The 17,596-nt window shown below is 42.7% G+C and overlaps 1 protein-coding gene across 1 annotated transcript in view; it reads left to right on the forward strand.

The window, feature by feature from the left end:
- DNAH3 (dynein axonemal heavy chain 3) overlaps nucleotides 1-17,596 on the forward strand; it is a 152,752-nt gene that overhangs the window by 70,098 nt on the left and 65,058 nt on the right. The window contains exons 33-41 of the mRNA XM_074346872.1: nucleotides 211-387; nucleotides 2,409-2,500; nucleotides 4,339-4,558; nucleotides 5,148-5,282; nucleotides 8,164-8,275; nucleotides 9,866-10,107; nucleotides 12,635-12,735; nucleotides 14,324-14,429; nucleotides 16,479-16,608. Coding sequence (XP_074202973.1) covers nucleotides 211-387; nucleotides 2,409-2,500; nucleotides 4,339-4,558; nucleotides 5,148-5,282; nucleotides 8,164-8,275; nucleotides 9,866-10,107; nucleotides 12,635-12,735; nucleotides 14,324-14,429; nucleotides 16,479-16,608 — 1,315 coding nt within the window. The remainder of the gene's footprint in view (nucleotides 1-210; nucleotides 388-2,408; nucleotides 2,501-4,338; nucleotides 4,559-5,147; nucleotides 5,283-8,163; nucleotides 8,276-9,865; nucleotides 10,108-12,634; nucleotides 12,736-14,323; nucleotides 14,430-16,478; nucleotides 16,609-17,596) is intronic.

Raw genomic sequence — 17,596 nt, forward strand, 5'->3', positions numbered from 1 at the left:
ATACACACACACGCACATGTGCACACACATAGACACATCAATTTTCTTTTTCTTTACCAAAACCCTAAATCATGCTCCTAATTTTGAATTTGAGAGTCTTGTTCTCAAGCGGTTGGGGTCCTTCTTTGCTAAGTGAAGGGGGCTCTGGCAGAGTGGGGTGGGTGGCTGTCAGAAACAGGAGCTTGCATCAGCTGGCCATTCTCACTCCAGGTAGAAGTACTGTCTGTGGTAGCTCAGCAGATCCTCAGCATTCAACAAGCCATTATCCGGAAGCTAAAGAAGTTCATCTTCGAAGGCACTGAGCTGTCTCTGAACCCAACCTGTGCTGTCTTCATCACCATGAACCCCGGGTATGCCGGCAGGGCTGAGCTGCCGGATAACCTCAAGGTAAACATCAGAGTGTATGAATTCTGGGTGTTCTTTATGGTATAGAAATCTTTGGAAGTACCTGAGGCTCTCACCCAGAAGCCAAATAATGAGACCAGGTGACATTTTTCAGCTGTGAGAAGTAAAGATGTTACTTGGCCCCAGAATGCAGCTACCTCCCGAGCGAAGTCTCATGAGGCGAGAGGAAATATACACATAATAACCAATAACAAGTAGGAAACTATGAACACTGGACTAAGTGTCACTATTTCTGTTGTCTACAGGGGTCAGACAGTTAATATAAACGAGAGACGCCAGCTGGGCTCATTTGCAGGGTCTCGGGCGAATGCCCTGTCAGGAGGCAGCAGTCCCTACTAGGCCTCAGCCCACTGTTACCAAGCAGGAATTGTCAGATCTTCTTTTTCAGGAAAAGCCAGAACTTTGGATTTCTATGTGAAATCTGATTTTTAGATCCTGGCTCAATGCCAAAAAAAAAAAAAAAAAGCACTGTAGGCCAAATAAAATAAATCTACTTCTAAGAAAGCATCAAATTTCAACAGTCTAATACTTTGATAAACCAAGCCTGGAGCACGTGGAGCCAAGCTGGTTAGGCCTAAGTGGTGTCCACGCAAAACCAGGCTGTTCCAGGCAGCTAGAAAGATAACAAGAGGGCTTATTTGTCCCCGGTGCCTCCTGCTGAGCTGGCCTGAGCTATCACCATGGCACTAAGCATTGGCCCTGCTGCTAGTGGGAGAAGCGGAGTGCTTCTGAAGGCGGACAGAAAGAATGCCAACTAGGCCATCTTCGCATGAACAGGCCCTAGCTGACCTTAGCATGCGGCTCTCATGGAGGGAAAAAACCCAAAGTGCAAGATGACTGGGCCTCCCCTGTGGGAGGAGCAGCTAGCACCCCAATGGCATGAAAAGAGCGACCAGACGGAGACTAACAGGCCCGCTTCTTTAAGGACTTTCTTTTAAGCTATTACTCCATTCCTCTGAGTGGAAGACACAAGAGAGACCTGGCCAAACCCACATGCACTGACTTTAGTACACGATGCTTCACCTGTTAGAAGCGCATTCTGATTGGTGCCCCGGAATCTGATGCAGACACAACACTCCTCCTCCTCCCTGGGAGTGGAAAGGGAGTCAAGGAGATGCCTCCAGGTGACTCCTCCTGTCTAGGTCTACATGGCCCAAAGTAGAATTTGGACCCACTTTTCTCATTTTTATTTTTCAGTGCCCAGTTGATGTAACTCCCCCACCCCACCCCTCCCCGCCAGCAACCATGTTAGGTCTGCACAGACAGCTTTCATGCGACAGTGCGGCCTAGCAGAAAGCATCCACGGCTGGTGTCAGGGAGCCTGCGCTCTAGTCCTGGCTCTGCCTCTAACTGCAGTGCTGGGGCAGGTCAGTCACTTCTCCTCTGAGAGCTAAGGTATTAATAACAGTAGTTGATGTTTATTGAGCTGTGTGCCACGCACTTTTCTACGCACTGAACTTACATGATAACATTTGTTCTCATGATAACTATGAAAAGGGGACAGTCATTAGTCCATTTTGAGATGAAAGACCTGAGGTCCAGAGGCATTGCATAACTTGCCTACTGCTAGTGGGTAGCAGAGCAGGGACTCAAATCAAGACCTGCCTGACTTCAGGATTCTCCTGACACGTACTTTTCCTGCATCCCTGAGTGACTTCTGCTGTCTGCATTGAGCACTGGGAAGTTCGCATAGTTGAGTGGTGCTCATTTGACACAGGAGGACGAGGTGTTGCTGGGGGGCCTGAGGACTTCCGCACAACCACTGAGGGTCCCAGTGTGACAGCACGCACCTGGACGAGGCTAGTGAAGAGGTTCATGGAGCAGTGGGTCTGTCCAGTCAAGGCAGTCCCCCTGCACTGATTTGTCCTCCAGCCCTCCTGTCCTTTCCTTGATTGACACTGGGTGGTCTGAACGATGCTGTTACTTCTCTTTGCCTCTGTAGGTGTGTTTCCCTCAGTGTTCACTGTATGGGCTTAGGTTCTGAGTGGCTGTTTCTTTTCCAGGCCTTGTTTCGGACAGTGGCCATGATGGTGCCAGATTATGCCCTCATCGGAGAAATCTCCCTCTACTCTATGGGGTTTCTAGACTCCAGAAGGTATGTTGTGTTGGCTTTCCAGGGGGTTCTCACGAAAGAGTGACAGAGTGGTTTTCTTGTGGGGTGGATTCAAGGCAAGTTGCCCATTGGAAGACAAGAGAGAAACTTGAGAACTGGGCCTTTTCTCGCAAGTTGACCTGAAAGCACACAGCCCTGGTCTTGGTCCTGACCCCACCCACCCCTGACTGGGAAATGACCCAGATTTCCAAGAAAGGACCGCCACTCTCTTTACAAACACCTGGACTTCTACTAAAGAAAGCACCGCTCATTTCTGCCTCTCACTCTAACATACCTGCACATGTATGCACATGTGCGCATGCACACACACACACATACATTCCTAAATGGCTTCAGGCGAGAACTGAAAAACATGATATTATTCCAAGATTAAAGAGGAAAATTTAATATAATTTAGAATTCACAATGTTATCAATATAACATTTATTTACTCCAGTCAACTTGGTTATCTCTCATTCAAATATTACCTGCCCAGTTTTCCAAGAGACACACACACACATGCATCAGGGTCTTTATCACCTGCACCCAGAGTTGTGAATATTCATCGTAAAATGGCTCTTATCGATCTATTCCAGATTTTATGTTTGTCTTTCTACGTTGTCTTGGACATCGCCATTTGATTTTTTTGTTATTGCAGCTATCTCCACAAGGCCCTCAGTGTCTTTGTGGCCTGGAGGTCCTTGCTCTTAATGCAAGAGGGGGTAGATATTCTCAGTGGAATGTGCCATCCTTCCTAGGCCAAGAGGCTGCCTCAGTCACATGAGGTTAATTTTTTTCTATAGGATACTTGGGTTACATTGATTTGCCTGTTCAGTTCATTTATTTATTCAATTGGCAAGCCTTCATCGAGCCACCTACCTTATGCTCAGCCCTGTGCTAGGTGCTGGTGAGCAACATAAAGCCTTTGCTTTTAAAGTAAATCAGTCGTATTAGAAAGGAGCCCCACAGGGTATGTGCATAAGTACATTAGTTAGGGTAAACCCAACCTCCAAGTTCCAGTGCCTTAGCACAGCAAAAGTTTACTTTTCACTCCCTGGAAATCCAAAGTGGATATTTGTGCTCAGGGCAGTTCTTCCCCAAGGGATGGGTCAGGGACCCAGGTTACTCACATCTCACGGCTACAGTACGTGAGCACAGAGGAGGTTTTTAGGGACCAGTCCTCGAAGTGGCTACTTCCCTTTCACTCACATGCCATTGGCTAGGACTCAGTGGCGTGGCCACCCCTAACTGTATAGGAGGATAGGGAATGTGGTCCCCCTGTGTGCCCAGGAAAAATGAGATATGGCAGTGCACGTGAGTATGCATGTACTGTGTGCTGAATATATTCAATTTTGAACTGGTTTTCTTAAATTAAAAAAAAAAACATGGCTATTGAAAAAAATTGTAATGTTACAGTTGTGCAAAAATAAGTGTCCCCTCAGTGACCCTTAGTCCCACTCTCCAGGGATTAACATTAATAGTTTGATGTAATCATCCCGTGTGTGTGTGTGTGTGTGTGTGTGTGTGTGGGTGTGTGTGTGGTTTACATATACATTCTTATATACACATAAAAGCATATACACATAGTTTCTTGTACAGTATATGTTATACATATGCATGTGCTTGCTGTTTTATCCTACCTTTGAGAGAGGGTTATAGTGCGTCCTTTGCTCATTATGGTAACTCTATGAAGAGATCTTCAAATGATAGGGTTTCTCCATCAAGTTTGTGGGCAAGTCTGGTTTCTGAAGGGATGGGGCACAAGCGTGTTGCTGGGAATGTCTGCTGAGCAGGACGGGGTCCTCTCCGGAGGGTCTGCAGACATGTCTTTGCCCTCCCAGTCTTGCCCAGAAGATTGTTGCAACCTACCGCCTGTGTTCTGAGCAGCTCTCCTCCCAGCATCACTATGACTATGGCATGCGGGCCGTCAAGTCCGTGCTTACCGCCGCTGGCAACCTGAAGCTCAAGTATCCAGAGGAGAATGAGAGTGTCCTGCTACTCCGGGCCTTGCTTGATGTCAACCTGGCCAAGTTCTTGGCTCAAGATGTCCCTCTGTTTCAGGTAGGCAGGGGTTTGCGACCTTGGCCAAGCACTGAGACTCTGCTTCCGCAGATGAAATGGTTTCTTTGGCACCTTGTCCACATCCTCTTCCATCTCCTGACACCCTCTCCATTCTCTAGCCAGCATCGCCTTTGCCAGATACCTTTCCCCAAATGTTAAATAAGAATGGTAATAGCAGTATCCCTAATTACTGATTTTAACAAAAACAGTTTCACTGATAGGACAATATATGCTGTTGGATATGAGTAGTTGTTTTTATCAAATGAAATTAGTTTCCTTTTGTAATTATTTTAATGCCTATCTATCTTACCAGGCTGTAAACTCTTAAGGGCAGAAATCCCGACTGTCTCGTTCATGCCTGGTACAATGACTGAAAGATAAGCACAGGCTTATTAAATATTTAAAATTTGGGGGAAGGAGCATCGAGTTTAACAGATAATGTTGGAATTTGTAACTGTGGGTAAGTTTTGGTATAGGAAAAATGAGGTTTGGACTTTTCCAAGGATTCCTGGTGTCTGTAGATCCCATTTTAGAAAACTGTTGAGGTCTTATCATTTATCCTTTCCACATCTTGAATTTTTGTTAACAGGGAATTATATCAGATTTGTTTCCTGGAGTTGTTCTTCCAAAGCCAGACTATGAAGTTTTTATGGAAGTGTTGCATGAAAACATCAAAAAGATGAAACTCCAGCCAGTACCTTGGTTTATTGGGAAAATTATCCAGGTTGGTTCCTTGTACCCATGTGGGAATGTACCTGTTTCACTGTTTGCTGAGGTCAGGAGTTAGACAGAACTGTGGTAGACTGGAACTGAACTGACGGCAATCAGAGGTGCCTGGTTAGAGACAGAGGTAGAGATGAAGACACTTAACAATCTGCCGTGCCTTCAGTTTTCACTCCCAGAAGCTGACGTTTAAAGTCCAATATTTTTCCTATGCCCATCTTCCCTGGAGTTTCTTTTTTCAATTTGAGGATGAAACAGAACCTTTGAGGGCATTAGACTTTGAATTAGTCAAGACTTTTTTGGTTTCCAATGACAGAAATCCAATTCAAACTGCCTTAGTCCACAAAAGGGAATTCATTCACTTACCTAACTTGGAAAGTCCAGAAATATGTTGGCCTCAGGCATCAGAGGAGACAGGTTTTTAGATAATGTCATCAGAAATCTGCGTCTCTTCATTTCTGAATTCTGCCTCTCTCTGCATGAAACATTCATTCTCAGCTGGGCTTCCAGTAGCCTCAGACTTAGATTCTAGCCCCATGTTCAAGCCCAGAAGGAAAAATAGAGCATCACTCTCTGAGTGCCCTCAGCAAAAGTCTTAGGGTTGGCTTTGAATGGCACTGACAAAGTCACATGACCATCCCTGAGCCAATTACAGACCTAAGAAGTAGACCATAACCACGCGACCTCTGCCAGAAGTGGAGATGGAGTCAGAGCCACCCAAGTCAGGGGGACTGAACCACCAAGTGGTGGTCCCTCAGGAAGGGTCTGGGTGCCGCTACCAAGAGGTGAGAGAAAGGATGCTGGGCAGGCAAACCACAGATGTCTTGTCTTGACCCTGGAGAATATTAGGGGAGCTTCATGCTAATTTCAGAGATCCTTCCCTGGTGTCACTTTCTATGTAAAACTTAAAATAGTAAACTTAATAAAATAAGCCCCAAATATACTTTTTCTGCAAAATCACAGACGGAACTACAAGGGACCTTATATACCACCTAGTCCTGGCTCCATAAGAACACTGGCATCCAGAGAGGGAACGGATTTGGACTCATACAGACCTATCCCTCCCATCAGTTATTTTGCTGTGAGGTTTTAGGCAAGTTAGTCCACCGTTCTGAGCCCCAGTTTCCTCATCAGTGAAATGGAAGGTGTAAAACTCCCCCACAGAGTGATTTTGAGACAAGTATGTAAAGTGCTAGATGTAGTCCCTGATTACTATATACCAATATCAACCTCACATCTCCACAGACATCAAAAGCATCATCATTTCCCCAAATCACATTATTTAGAATTAAAGGTCAAGGTAGGAGCCATGTCTCCAGATTCTGAGATCAGACTGCCTACTTTAAAAAAAAAAAAAATTTCCCTACTATATCATTAAGCGTGCTAGTTTTGATACAATTCATTGAACCCAATGGTGAATCCCAATCTATTCATTGGGATTTTATAGGTGGACTATTTTTTTTAATTAGGCATGAGCTTTTATTTCCAGTGTTTTATTATGGAAAAATTTAAACTTGCAGAAAAATTGAAAGAATTGTACTGAGAACACCCATGTACCCACCACCTAGATTTTACAGTTAACATTTTATGATACTTTGCCTCTTACCTATCCATCCATTCATTTTCTTACTTTTTTATGTATCTCAAAGTAGTTTGCAGATGTACACATGAACTTTTACATAGTTTAGTACAAGTTTTCAAAAACAAGATATATGGAATCACCTTCCCTTTTGTATATTTATACCTTGATAATCCATTTAAAGGTGTGTGAGGAGGAAGATAAGAGGCTGTTGAATCATAAGTGCCTTCTTCTTTCTTATTTCTAATACACGGTCAACTCCACTCATCTTTATTCAGCCTTAAATGTCTTTCAAGTCTACCTGACTGTAAACCTTACTTGATGGTTGGGGGTTTTGCTGTTTTCTTCTCTGCTGTGTCAACAGAATCTAGAGCAGTATCTGGCACATAATAGGTGTTTACAAATATTTACTGACTGACTTTTGTCCCTTCCTGTACCACCCCCATTGTCCTCACTTAGACTCTCTGTATAACCCACCTCCAAAATGAAAAATAATGAGAACTTAGCCTTTGAAATAAAAAGCTTCATGCATTCCTTTTCGCTAAAAGCCTCTCAGTCTGAAAAAGAGAGCTAAAACATTTCACATGAATATAAATGACCAAAACATGTGTTTCAACTCTCATCGACTGCTTGTCACAGACAGTACAATTAGAAAATTCAAAAATGAGCTTCCGCTTAGCTGTCTATTCTCAAGGGTAGGGGCTAAAATTACCCGGAAGGTCATTTATATTTTATAGCATTGGCCCTGGCTCAGAAAATACATTTTCATCTATTGAGAGTTCCAATCAAGTCAGAAGAGCATTTAGGCCTTAAGAAAGGAAATTTCCAATAGAAATACAATTTTCTAAAACGACTACTGTTTCCTTTTCCTCTTTAAAAGCAAGTGGAAATGGTATAATGAAAAGATAAGCAGCATTGAAGTCAGAGAGCCCTGTGGCCAAATCCTGGTTGCACCAATATGAACTTGGGCGAGTTAGTTAACCCCTCTTGGACTGTATTCTCTGCATCAGAAAGTAGTTAATGATACCTGAGTGAATTAAATGAAATAACTTAGGTAAGTCACTTGATGCTTAACACATAGATAGATGCAGAGCAAATAATAGTTCCCATCCCTTAAATAATCTTGAGACACACACATATTCGTCTAAAAGATATTTAACCAGTAGATGACAAAAATGATAACAGTTCCTCAAGGGTAGAAGTGACTGGGAATCCCATCTGACCCCTCATTCCTTGTTGACTTCTAACTTACAGTGCTGGGAGGTTTGCAATGATTAACTTCTTATATGATGTCTCCTCCCAGATCTATGAGATGATGCTGGTAAGACATGGCTATATGATTGTCGGAGACCCCATGGGTGGCAAGACCTGTGCTTATAAAGTGTTGGCTGCAGCTCTGGGTGATTTACACGAAGGTAAAGCTTACATCCCTAGTTTCCAGGGGGGACAGGACTCCCCACTCAGTTGACTGGCTCTGTTGAGATGATGCCAAGCTGTTAGCTTTGCCATCCCTGGATCGTGACATTAGAGCCAGAAATAGAACATGGCACGCAGAGATCCACAGGCTGAAAATAAAGAGGGGGAAAACTTCTAACAGGAGATTTTATGTGCATGTCGTAAAGGCTGGAGGAATTTTCTCAAATACTGAACAGTGGCTTCTCTAGTGATGTCCCAATGAGAGAAATTCCTGCCACTAGCCTAAACAAAACGATTCTAAAAGCAGATCGTTGAATGGTTTCATTTCTTTTCCTTTTTTCCTTTCCATCCCTTCTTCCCTTCTCTTTCTTTCCCTTCCTTTTCTCTTTTTCTCCCTTCAATTCCCTCTCCCTGCTTCCCATGCACCCTTCTTCTCTCCCTTTCTCCGTCCCTCCCTTCCTCCCTCCTTTTTTTCCTTCCTTCCTTCCATTTAATGTGGAAGACCACAGACTTTTGAATCAGACCCAAAACTTGGGCAAATGACTAAACCTCTCTTTGCCTCCATTTCCTCAGCTGTAAAATGGGATTGTTGTGATAATTAAATGAGATAATGCAGGTAAATAACTTCATGCAGTGCCCACTCAGCAAGTAAAATTATTGTCAGAGAAATAGTTTTGGGTTTTTTTCTTCCATAAAACACAAGCCTGTGGTTTTGAAAAGCAGTGCCTTGTTGTGCCTGTGTTTACACGATCCCTTCCAGTATGCTTCATTTTAACATTTTTTTCTAATATGTGATGATCGAGTTACTGTTGGATTTTGGGGGTTTTTGTCTGGGGCACTAACTTGACCTTCAGAACTAATTTGGGCATTTCAAATAAATAATAATTTTGGCACTGAACATAGTTTAGGAAACTGAACGAAGGGAAAGGAGGCTATCTCCTTACTTGTCTTTGCCTCGGATTCTGCAGAAATGGATCTTTATTTAGTTCATGGCTCAGGCACTCCAACTTTTCCTTACTTTGAAGGATCATGTAGAAGTGTAGTTATTTTCTGGCCATCCATCAGCCTGTATATTCCGGTTGTGTCCTGGTGCTCCATTTCTCAGGGGACACTTACTGAGCAGCTAAAGAAGGGGTTTCAGGGCTAAGCTAGCCCCTCAGATAGAGAAAAGGAACCATCTTTTTCCAGAATCTTTTACCTGTCAGCTCTTTCTTCATCTCAAGTCAAAGCGAAGTTTCTTTCTAGGGTGCATAAAAAGACCTGATTATGTGACATTTCTCTCCTTTACTGCCTGAGTTCTTTTAGGCCCAGGCAGACTTCTTTATATCTGACTGTCACATTTGCCCTATTTGAAATGAGCCACAGAAGACAATATGGTGAGAAACTAATGGCTACAATAGCCTAAAACTTAAGACATTGCCTATCCAGATATCCCAATTTTTATATGGACTGAGTACAGATTTTATAAGGACTGTCCTGGGATGGCACATTCATAAAAATTGGTTGGTCTTTGGTTTGGCGTTATCTCTCGTATAATGCTCTGGTCTCACCAGAGCCTTCGTACCTTGTGTTGGACCTTTTTTGCCCAGCCAACCAGATGGAGGAATTTGCTGTCGAGTACAAGATCATTAACCCCAAGGCTATCACCATGGGGCAGCTGTATGGGTGCTTTGACCAAGTGAGCCATGAGTGGACAGATGGTGTCCTCGCCAATGCTTTCCGGGAGCAAGCATCTTCTTTGTCTGATGACCGCAAGTGGATTATATTTGATGGGCCAGTGGATGCTGTTTGGATTGAGAATATGAACACTGTTCTGGATGACAATAAAAAGGTACCTGCTAAGTCTGATATCACTTTTACATGGATGGATGGGGTACAAGCTCTTTTACTGAAGTGAGTGATTGACCAGAAGTATATAATATATACATTTACTACACTAAGAATAAATGCCCCACAAGAAAGTAACAGTTATCAATTCATGAATTATGCTTTTGTTTATACTTGTAGTAGTTAAACTGTGTGTGCTTAGACACAATGCTGTATAGTGATTAAAAGCCTTGGTGCTGGCATCAGATTGGACCACTGGCTCTACAGTTGAGCTGTTGTATTGGACAAGTCACATAACTTCTCTGAACCTCAGTTTCTTCATTTGTAAAAAGGTTGCAATAAAATAGGAATGCCAGTAATTAAATAAGATAGCACATACCTAGTACCTGATGTATGGGATGTGTTTTGGTTATCCATTGCTGTGTAACAAACTACCTTAATACTTAGTGGCTTAACTTTGCTCATGATACTGTAGATAATAAACTTTGGAAGGGCTCAGGTGGGCTCAGCTAATCCTCATGATGTCAGCTGGGGCAGCAAGGGCTGGAGGAGCCCTATCCAAGGTAGCTTCTTCACTCAGTATCTGGGAGCTCATTGCTCCTTGACCTGTCCGTCTCTCTGTGACTCTCTCTCTGCCTCTGTCTGTCTCTGTGCATTTCTTTCTCTCAAGCAGCATCGTGTCCTCCATACCTCTCCACATGGCTTGGCTTCTCATTTGGTGGTCTTGGAGTAGTAGCAGTTATTCCATGGTGGTTGATTTCCAAGAGGGAAGAAGTGAAAGTTTCTAGGCAATTAAGAGCCATGCTTAGAACTGACACAGCATCACTTTCTCTGAATTCCATTGGTCAGAGAAGTCACAGGGCCTGCCCAGATTCAAGGGGGTGGAGAAATAGACTCCACCTCTCAATGGAAGTGGGCAAGGTCACATGGCAGAAGTGCACGTGGGGTAAGAGATAGTGTTGCAGCAATCTTTGGGAAATACACTCCACCACAGTAAGCAAAGTGGCTAAAGACCTTAGACGCTGGAGCCAGATAACCAGGGTTCAGATCCTGTTCTGCCACTTACCAGTTGTGTGACTTCAGGCAAGCTGTTTAGTCTCTTGTGCCTCAGTTTCATCACCTGTAAAATGAGAATAACAGTGTCTACATCATAATGAAGTTAGAAAGATTAGATAGGTTAATATTTGCAAACTGCTTATCATACTGCCTGGCATGTAGTAAGTGCTATATAACTTAAAGTAAAAAAAAAAAAAGTAATAATAATATTTATTGCCATTTCAAGGAGGAGTTCTTACACTGAATGCACATCATTATCAAATCAAAATATATTTTCCTGCTGCATTTAAATTTTATGACTAAGAGTGAGTCATGTTCGACGATGGAAGGGCCTAATTAGATAAATTACATACATATACTAATTATAGCATGTGCATAACTTTGATTATATAACATACAAAAATAGAAGTAAGTTTTATTATATGATTTGGACTGTGTTATGTAAACTGATTGTACAAATGTATTGAAATGGTTGGTCTTGAGATTAGAAGTATAAAGAGTCATAATTGAATTTCCTGATGGCTCTTCTCGGCTCTGGAAGAAACCAAACTACTGTCACCCGTCTGGGTCTATTTTACTTTTCTTGAAACTCAGAAATGACACTGCTAGTGGTGTCAGTTCCCTAACAGTTGTGACCTTCCTGGGGTTGCAAGCAATGGCCAGTTTCCAGATGGGTTTGATGTGAACCAAGTAACATGCAAGGAACTTTTTAAACCACATTTTAGGATGAGCGGCAGGGAACAGTAGAGATTTCCTCTTTTCCACCTGAGACCAAGGCCTTAGGCCATTTTATGCCTTAAATCCTTGTTGGCAAATGAGAAGCAGCACCGCCCACTGAGTGTATATACCCAGAGGCTCTCCTGTGTATTTGCACTACTTCCTACAGGAAAATGCCTGCTGAACACAAGGACTTCTGATAGTCTTTCTGTCCGTTCCAAAAAGGATTTGTGGAGGTATTCTTGTTGCTCTAACCCTGGACCAGTCCGTGAGGGATTCTAAAAGGAGTCTTTGCGGGAATGCTGAGCACATGAAACAGAATGGAATGTGCAGTTACGTTCTATGTTAAACACTGAGGAAGGAGCCACGAAACTTGCTACAGTCTGATAGCGTCTAGATTCTTCATCTAAGGCTGCAATGCATTGGCTCTCCCACCTTATTTAACATTACAGCTGACCAGACACAGCATTCTCCAACCCCCTCTTCTACTTTACTTTTCTCCAAAGCATGTTCATCATTGTATGTAATACATAATACGCTTATCATCTGTCCCCTCCCAGCAGGATGCAAACCCCAAGAGGACAGGAATATTTGTCTGTTTTATTCTATGCAGCTAGCACAGTGCCTGAAGCACAGTAGGTGCTCAGGAAATGTTTGTTGAATGAATTCGAACCATCTCTGCCTCCACTGAGGCCTTTCACTTGCAAATGGAATATAACCCCTTTGCTGCCGTTTACCCCTCTGCTTTGTACCTTCAGCTGTGTTTAATGAGTGGAGAGATTATCCAGATGAGCTCCAAGATGAGTCTGATCTTCGAGCCTGCTGACCTGGAGCAGGCCTCCCCAGCCACAGTGAGCAGGTCGGTCAGCTTGCAGGGGCCCTGAGGGAAGGCAGGGCCTCACTAGCCCTAAGCAGGAGGGAGAGCTCGAAAAATCCACAAACATGATTAAGCTCTTAGCAGATCACCTACATTACTTCTTGTTAGTCAGATTTGTCATAAAATCCGTCCTCAATCCACACTGCTGGTAGGAGTCCAAAATCAGACAAGTGCTTTGGAAAAGAGCTTGACATTATCTCCTAAAGTTGGACCTTCATATGCCTCATGACCCGAAAATTCTGCTTTTAAGTGTATACCCAAAAAAACTTTTGCCCTTGTACAGTAGGAGACATATACCAGAATTTTCATAATGGTGCAATTCACAGTAATAAACACTTGGAAATAACCCAAGTGCCCATTATCAGGAGTGAATGAAAAAATATAATAGAATCACAAATTGTAATATTATATGTCATTCAAAATAAATGAACTGTATTGACAAGCAACTATATGGATAACTAAGTATACACACACACATATGTGTGTGTATACTGTAAAACTATATAAGAAGGAAAGAAATCAAGGGACAGGTGAACATGAGATTCAAGATTCTATGTAACCTCAGATGGTAAAGCCAGGGGAGAGGATAAGAGACACCATATGGTTAAATAAAAGTTATTGTCAAGCCCTAGCTTCTGTCTGGGTGTTGGGTTCATGGGCACTTATTACATTATTGAAAACAATTAACTAAGAAAGGCCATGCATGGGTTAATGAGGAGTATGCCAAAGATGATAATTAACCCAATCATGTACCTGCAGTCCATAAAAAATAAAATAAAATAAAATAAAATCAGCCCACATTTCCAAAGGCAATGTAAGGGAGTAGAAAGAACACCTGACAAGTTAGACCAACTTGGGCTCCCCTTCTGGCCACACCACTTACTGGCTGTGTGACCTCTTCCGGGTCACTTAGCCTCTCTGAGCTACAGTTTCCTCATGTCTAAAACATAGACCATGAAGAGGAATATATAGAGATGAAGGCCATTAAGGCTTAGCATAGTGGCTAACACACCACAGGTGCTCAATAAATGGAAGCCAATATTAGGAACAAATGAGAGAGTGCTAAGATGTAACAGAATTGGGGGGGGAGTGCTAAATGTTAACATGTCAATATGTGGTAATATACTAACATTATGGTAATGATAATAATAGTTTCCACTGATAAAGAGTTTTCTGTGTGCTAGGCATGGTACTAAATTCTTTATTGGCATTTCATTTAACCATTACAATAGCCTTATGAGCTACATATTTTTATATTCTTCATTTTAGAAACAAGGACACAGAAATTCAGAGACAGTAAAGAAATTTGCCCAAGGTCACTCAATTAGTGGGGTCTGGGGCTGGGATTTGAATCTAGGTGTCTGATTCTCAAGACCCAACTCTTAGCACTGGTCTCCACCCTTTCCTAACAAAGTCTGTGCATCCTTCGTTTGGCCTGGAGCTGGTGAGGGTCTGTGCCTAAACCCAGGCTCCAGCCCCTTACCTCACCATGACTGCCTGCATTTACCTCACCCCTACATGCTTGGGATCTGGGTGTGGACCTAGCTGGCCTTCTGTTTATGCTTGCCAGATGTGGGATGATCTACATGGAGCCCCATCAGCTGGGCTGGAAGCCCCTGAAGGATTCATATATGGACACCCTGCCTTCCCGTCTCACCGAGGAGCACAAGGAATTGGTGAGACCCTCTGGTCCCTTTCCTTCATGCCCCTCCCTATCTCCCTACTCCACATCTCAAAGGCCTTCTAGGATCGCTTTCATATTCATAATTAGAGGAGGCAAGAAGGGGCCGGGAATTCCCTGATTGTCCCCAGTTATCTTGCTTCCTGGCTGCCTGCCACTTTGCCAGCTTTCTTCTCCACGTGGTGGGGAAGGGGTGGTGTGGTCAATTTCTCCTTTCTCTTGCACCTTCTTCATTACTCCTTGGCTCCCCGGTGGAGAATGCTGCTGCCTGAGAAACGTTCTGTATGATGGCTGGAATGTCGCCCCTTTCCCCATTGCCCACAAGCAGAAATGTCTCTGGAAGTTGCTCTAGAGATGAACCAGGCTAGGTTCCTCTCTTCATGGCCACTTCCCACCCCTGTGACCTAGACTCCATACCTCCCATATCTAGGGAGCCAGAACCAGTTAGAAATTCTCTTAATGCAGCTACTAAGAGTCCATTTTCTTCTTCTTTTCCTTAAAGAGGTGTGAACGTTCAGGTTAGGTGAGGGAAGCAGGAAGGGAGAACCAGTACTTGTGGTGTTTCCTGTCTTTCTCTGCGTTAACAGGGTTCCCTAGCAAAGCTTCCCCCTGCAGAAGCCAAGAAGGATCTGAGTTGGGGTCTCTTCCCACTGTGGAAAAACTCTCGGGAACTGTCTAGGACTGCCCCATTCCTGTCACATTTACATACATGTACAATAGACATGGCATGTTTATTTATACAGACACGTCCACATGCACAGTCAGACTTCAGTCTACACATGCACAGGAAACCTTCAGGGACTTCCCAGTGTCCTAGCACAGTCTGACTTCTTATCAGGGCCTCTGAGACTGTGGCCATGCCCTGCCTGCCTCTCCAACCTCATTACCTACCCTCTTCTCAGCTTCAGCTCATTACCATCCAGCCCTGGGATCTTGTTTCCATTTCTAGAAAACCCCATGTTTCACCACCTCAAGGCTTTTGCACTCTTTATTCCTCTTTTTGGAAATCTTGCCCCATTTATTCTCATAAGGGATGATTCACCTTTGTCATCCAAGCAGCCTTCCTGACCACCCTGTTAAACCATTCATGTTATTTCCCATTGTAATACCTTTATTTGTTTCCTGCTGGTACATCCCATGATTTATAAATATTTTATTCATTTCCTTGCTTGTTTTGTTATTTATTATGTCTCCCCTGCCCCTCAGACTGTAAACCACAAGTTGTTGTCTATCTTGTTCATCATTTATCCTTATCATCAACTACAGTATGTTTACCAGATGCAAAATGAATATTTGCTGACTAAATGACCATACCACACATCCATGTACTCATGTATAGTCATCTATACATATACATGCATGTGTCCACTCATACAAGTACACATACCCACGTATAACCACCTATCGGTGTATTTTAGTGATGACCTGCCTACTTAAAAAAAAAAAGATAAGGTAACTTACAGTGAGAGTCATAAATAAAAGTATAACAGAAATGAAAAAAAAAAAACACTAAAATAAGAGGAGAAAGTGATTCAAGTAATTTTTTAAGAGTAAATGGGGATGGGAAGCAGAGACAAGACACAAGAATCATCATACTCACCCATAAGTATGTTTGTACATGCATATGGGGAATTACTGAAAATGAGTCCAAACTTCCTATGGCCACTTTCTGTAGGAGTTCTGCCTTATAAATGCCAGTCAGTCATTTGCAAATCAGTTGTTTAGAATTCCTAACATTTTTTTTATAGAAATAAAGTCAGTGGCTGGGTCCTAAAACTATTTCATGCATCCTGTAGCTGATCCATAGTGGCTCCAAGCTTCTCAGCTCACTGGAATGAGACAGGTGGAGATGGCCAGTGGGCTGCACAGTCTGTTAAATAGGAAACAGGAGCAGGGGTCTTGGTGCCTATGGACTTTCCTTAATATACCAAGACTCAAAAATAATCAGCAGTCTTAACAACATCTTCAGCCCCCTCAAGGTGTACCAAGCTCTTGGTCTTAAACACACTTTTTGATAACATCAAATCTCACTTTCTACTCTCAGGTCAGTGATATGTTCATGTGGCTTATCCAGCCCTGCCTGGAATTTATTCGACTTCAGTGTAAATTTGTGGTCCAAACATCTCCCATCCACCTTGCCTTCTCAATGATGAGACTGTACTCCTCTCTGCTGGGTAAGTACTACCCTGCTATTCTTAAGCCAGGTGAAGCTCTAGTGTACCTTGGCTGTTTCTTCTGCTCCCACCTCTATTATTCCCGCCATGAGCTACAGTGAGATCAGCGTTATGGTCTAGAACAAGCAAACCCTTTGAGTGTAGATAGTGGAGTTTGGTGAAGAGCCCATATATTTTGGCTTGATCTTGCATTGACTTCCTGGGTATTCGTGTGCAAATTGGCCCATTCTTCCTCTGTCTCAGATTCCTCATCCACACAATTGGAGTGATAATTCCTGTTCCTCTTTACCTAACAGGGATATTCTGGGGAAGAATGTATTTAGATAATACATATGAATGTATGTCAGAAGAAAAGATTCTGAAAAGAATAAAATAGGAAGTTTTCCCATGTTAAGGAAACGTATACTACAAAATGTGAACTCACAAAACACATATATATACTATAAGAAAACTGATCACATTAGTCTCCAAAACTAGGGAACTTCCCCAGGACATGGAGAACCACTGGTTTAAATGAATCGTTGAAATACATGCCCTGGAGAAGTTCTTTATAACTATTTCACATGAATCAAATTTCACTGAATTCTACTGGAAATGACAAAAGATGAGTCCGTTGGAGAACTTTTATTGGGTGCCATTTCTTTTTCAAGATCACACATAGCTCAAACTCAAGATGGAGCTTCTTACAAGTTCTGCTACATATTTCTGAACATATTTTCTCAGCCCATCTCTCCCAAAGGCATTATAGGTGTAGATTTTTTTTTAAGTAACATGGGAAACAGTTGAGTGGAGAATTTCTTTAGCTAAATATTTTTTGATTTTCTAAAATTAAAATTACAAGCAGTATTTTTAGAAGCACAGTAATTGCATGCAATATTATTGTTAATGGATCATGAGACCCCTACATTAGGAAGCCCACCAAAGTGTGGGTCCTGGCTGCTGGCTGTGAAAGAATTTGCACCAGAGGCAGAGGGACAAAATGAACAGC

Source organism: Camelus bactrianus, chromosome 18 (genome assembly GCF_048773025.1).
Source record: "Camelus bactrianus isolate YW-2024 breed Bactrian camel chromosome 18, ASM4877302v1, whole genome shotgun sequence".
Taxonomy (NCBI): Eukaryota; Metazoa; Chordata; class Mammalia; order Artiodactyla; family Camelidae; genus Camelus; species Camelus bactrianus.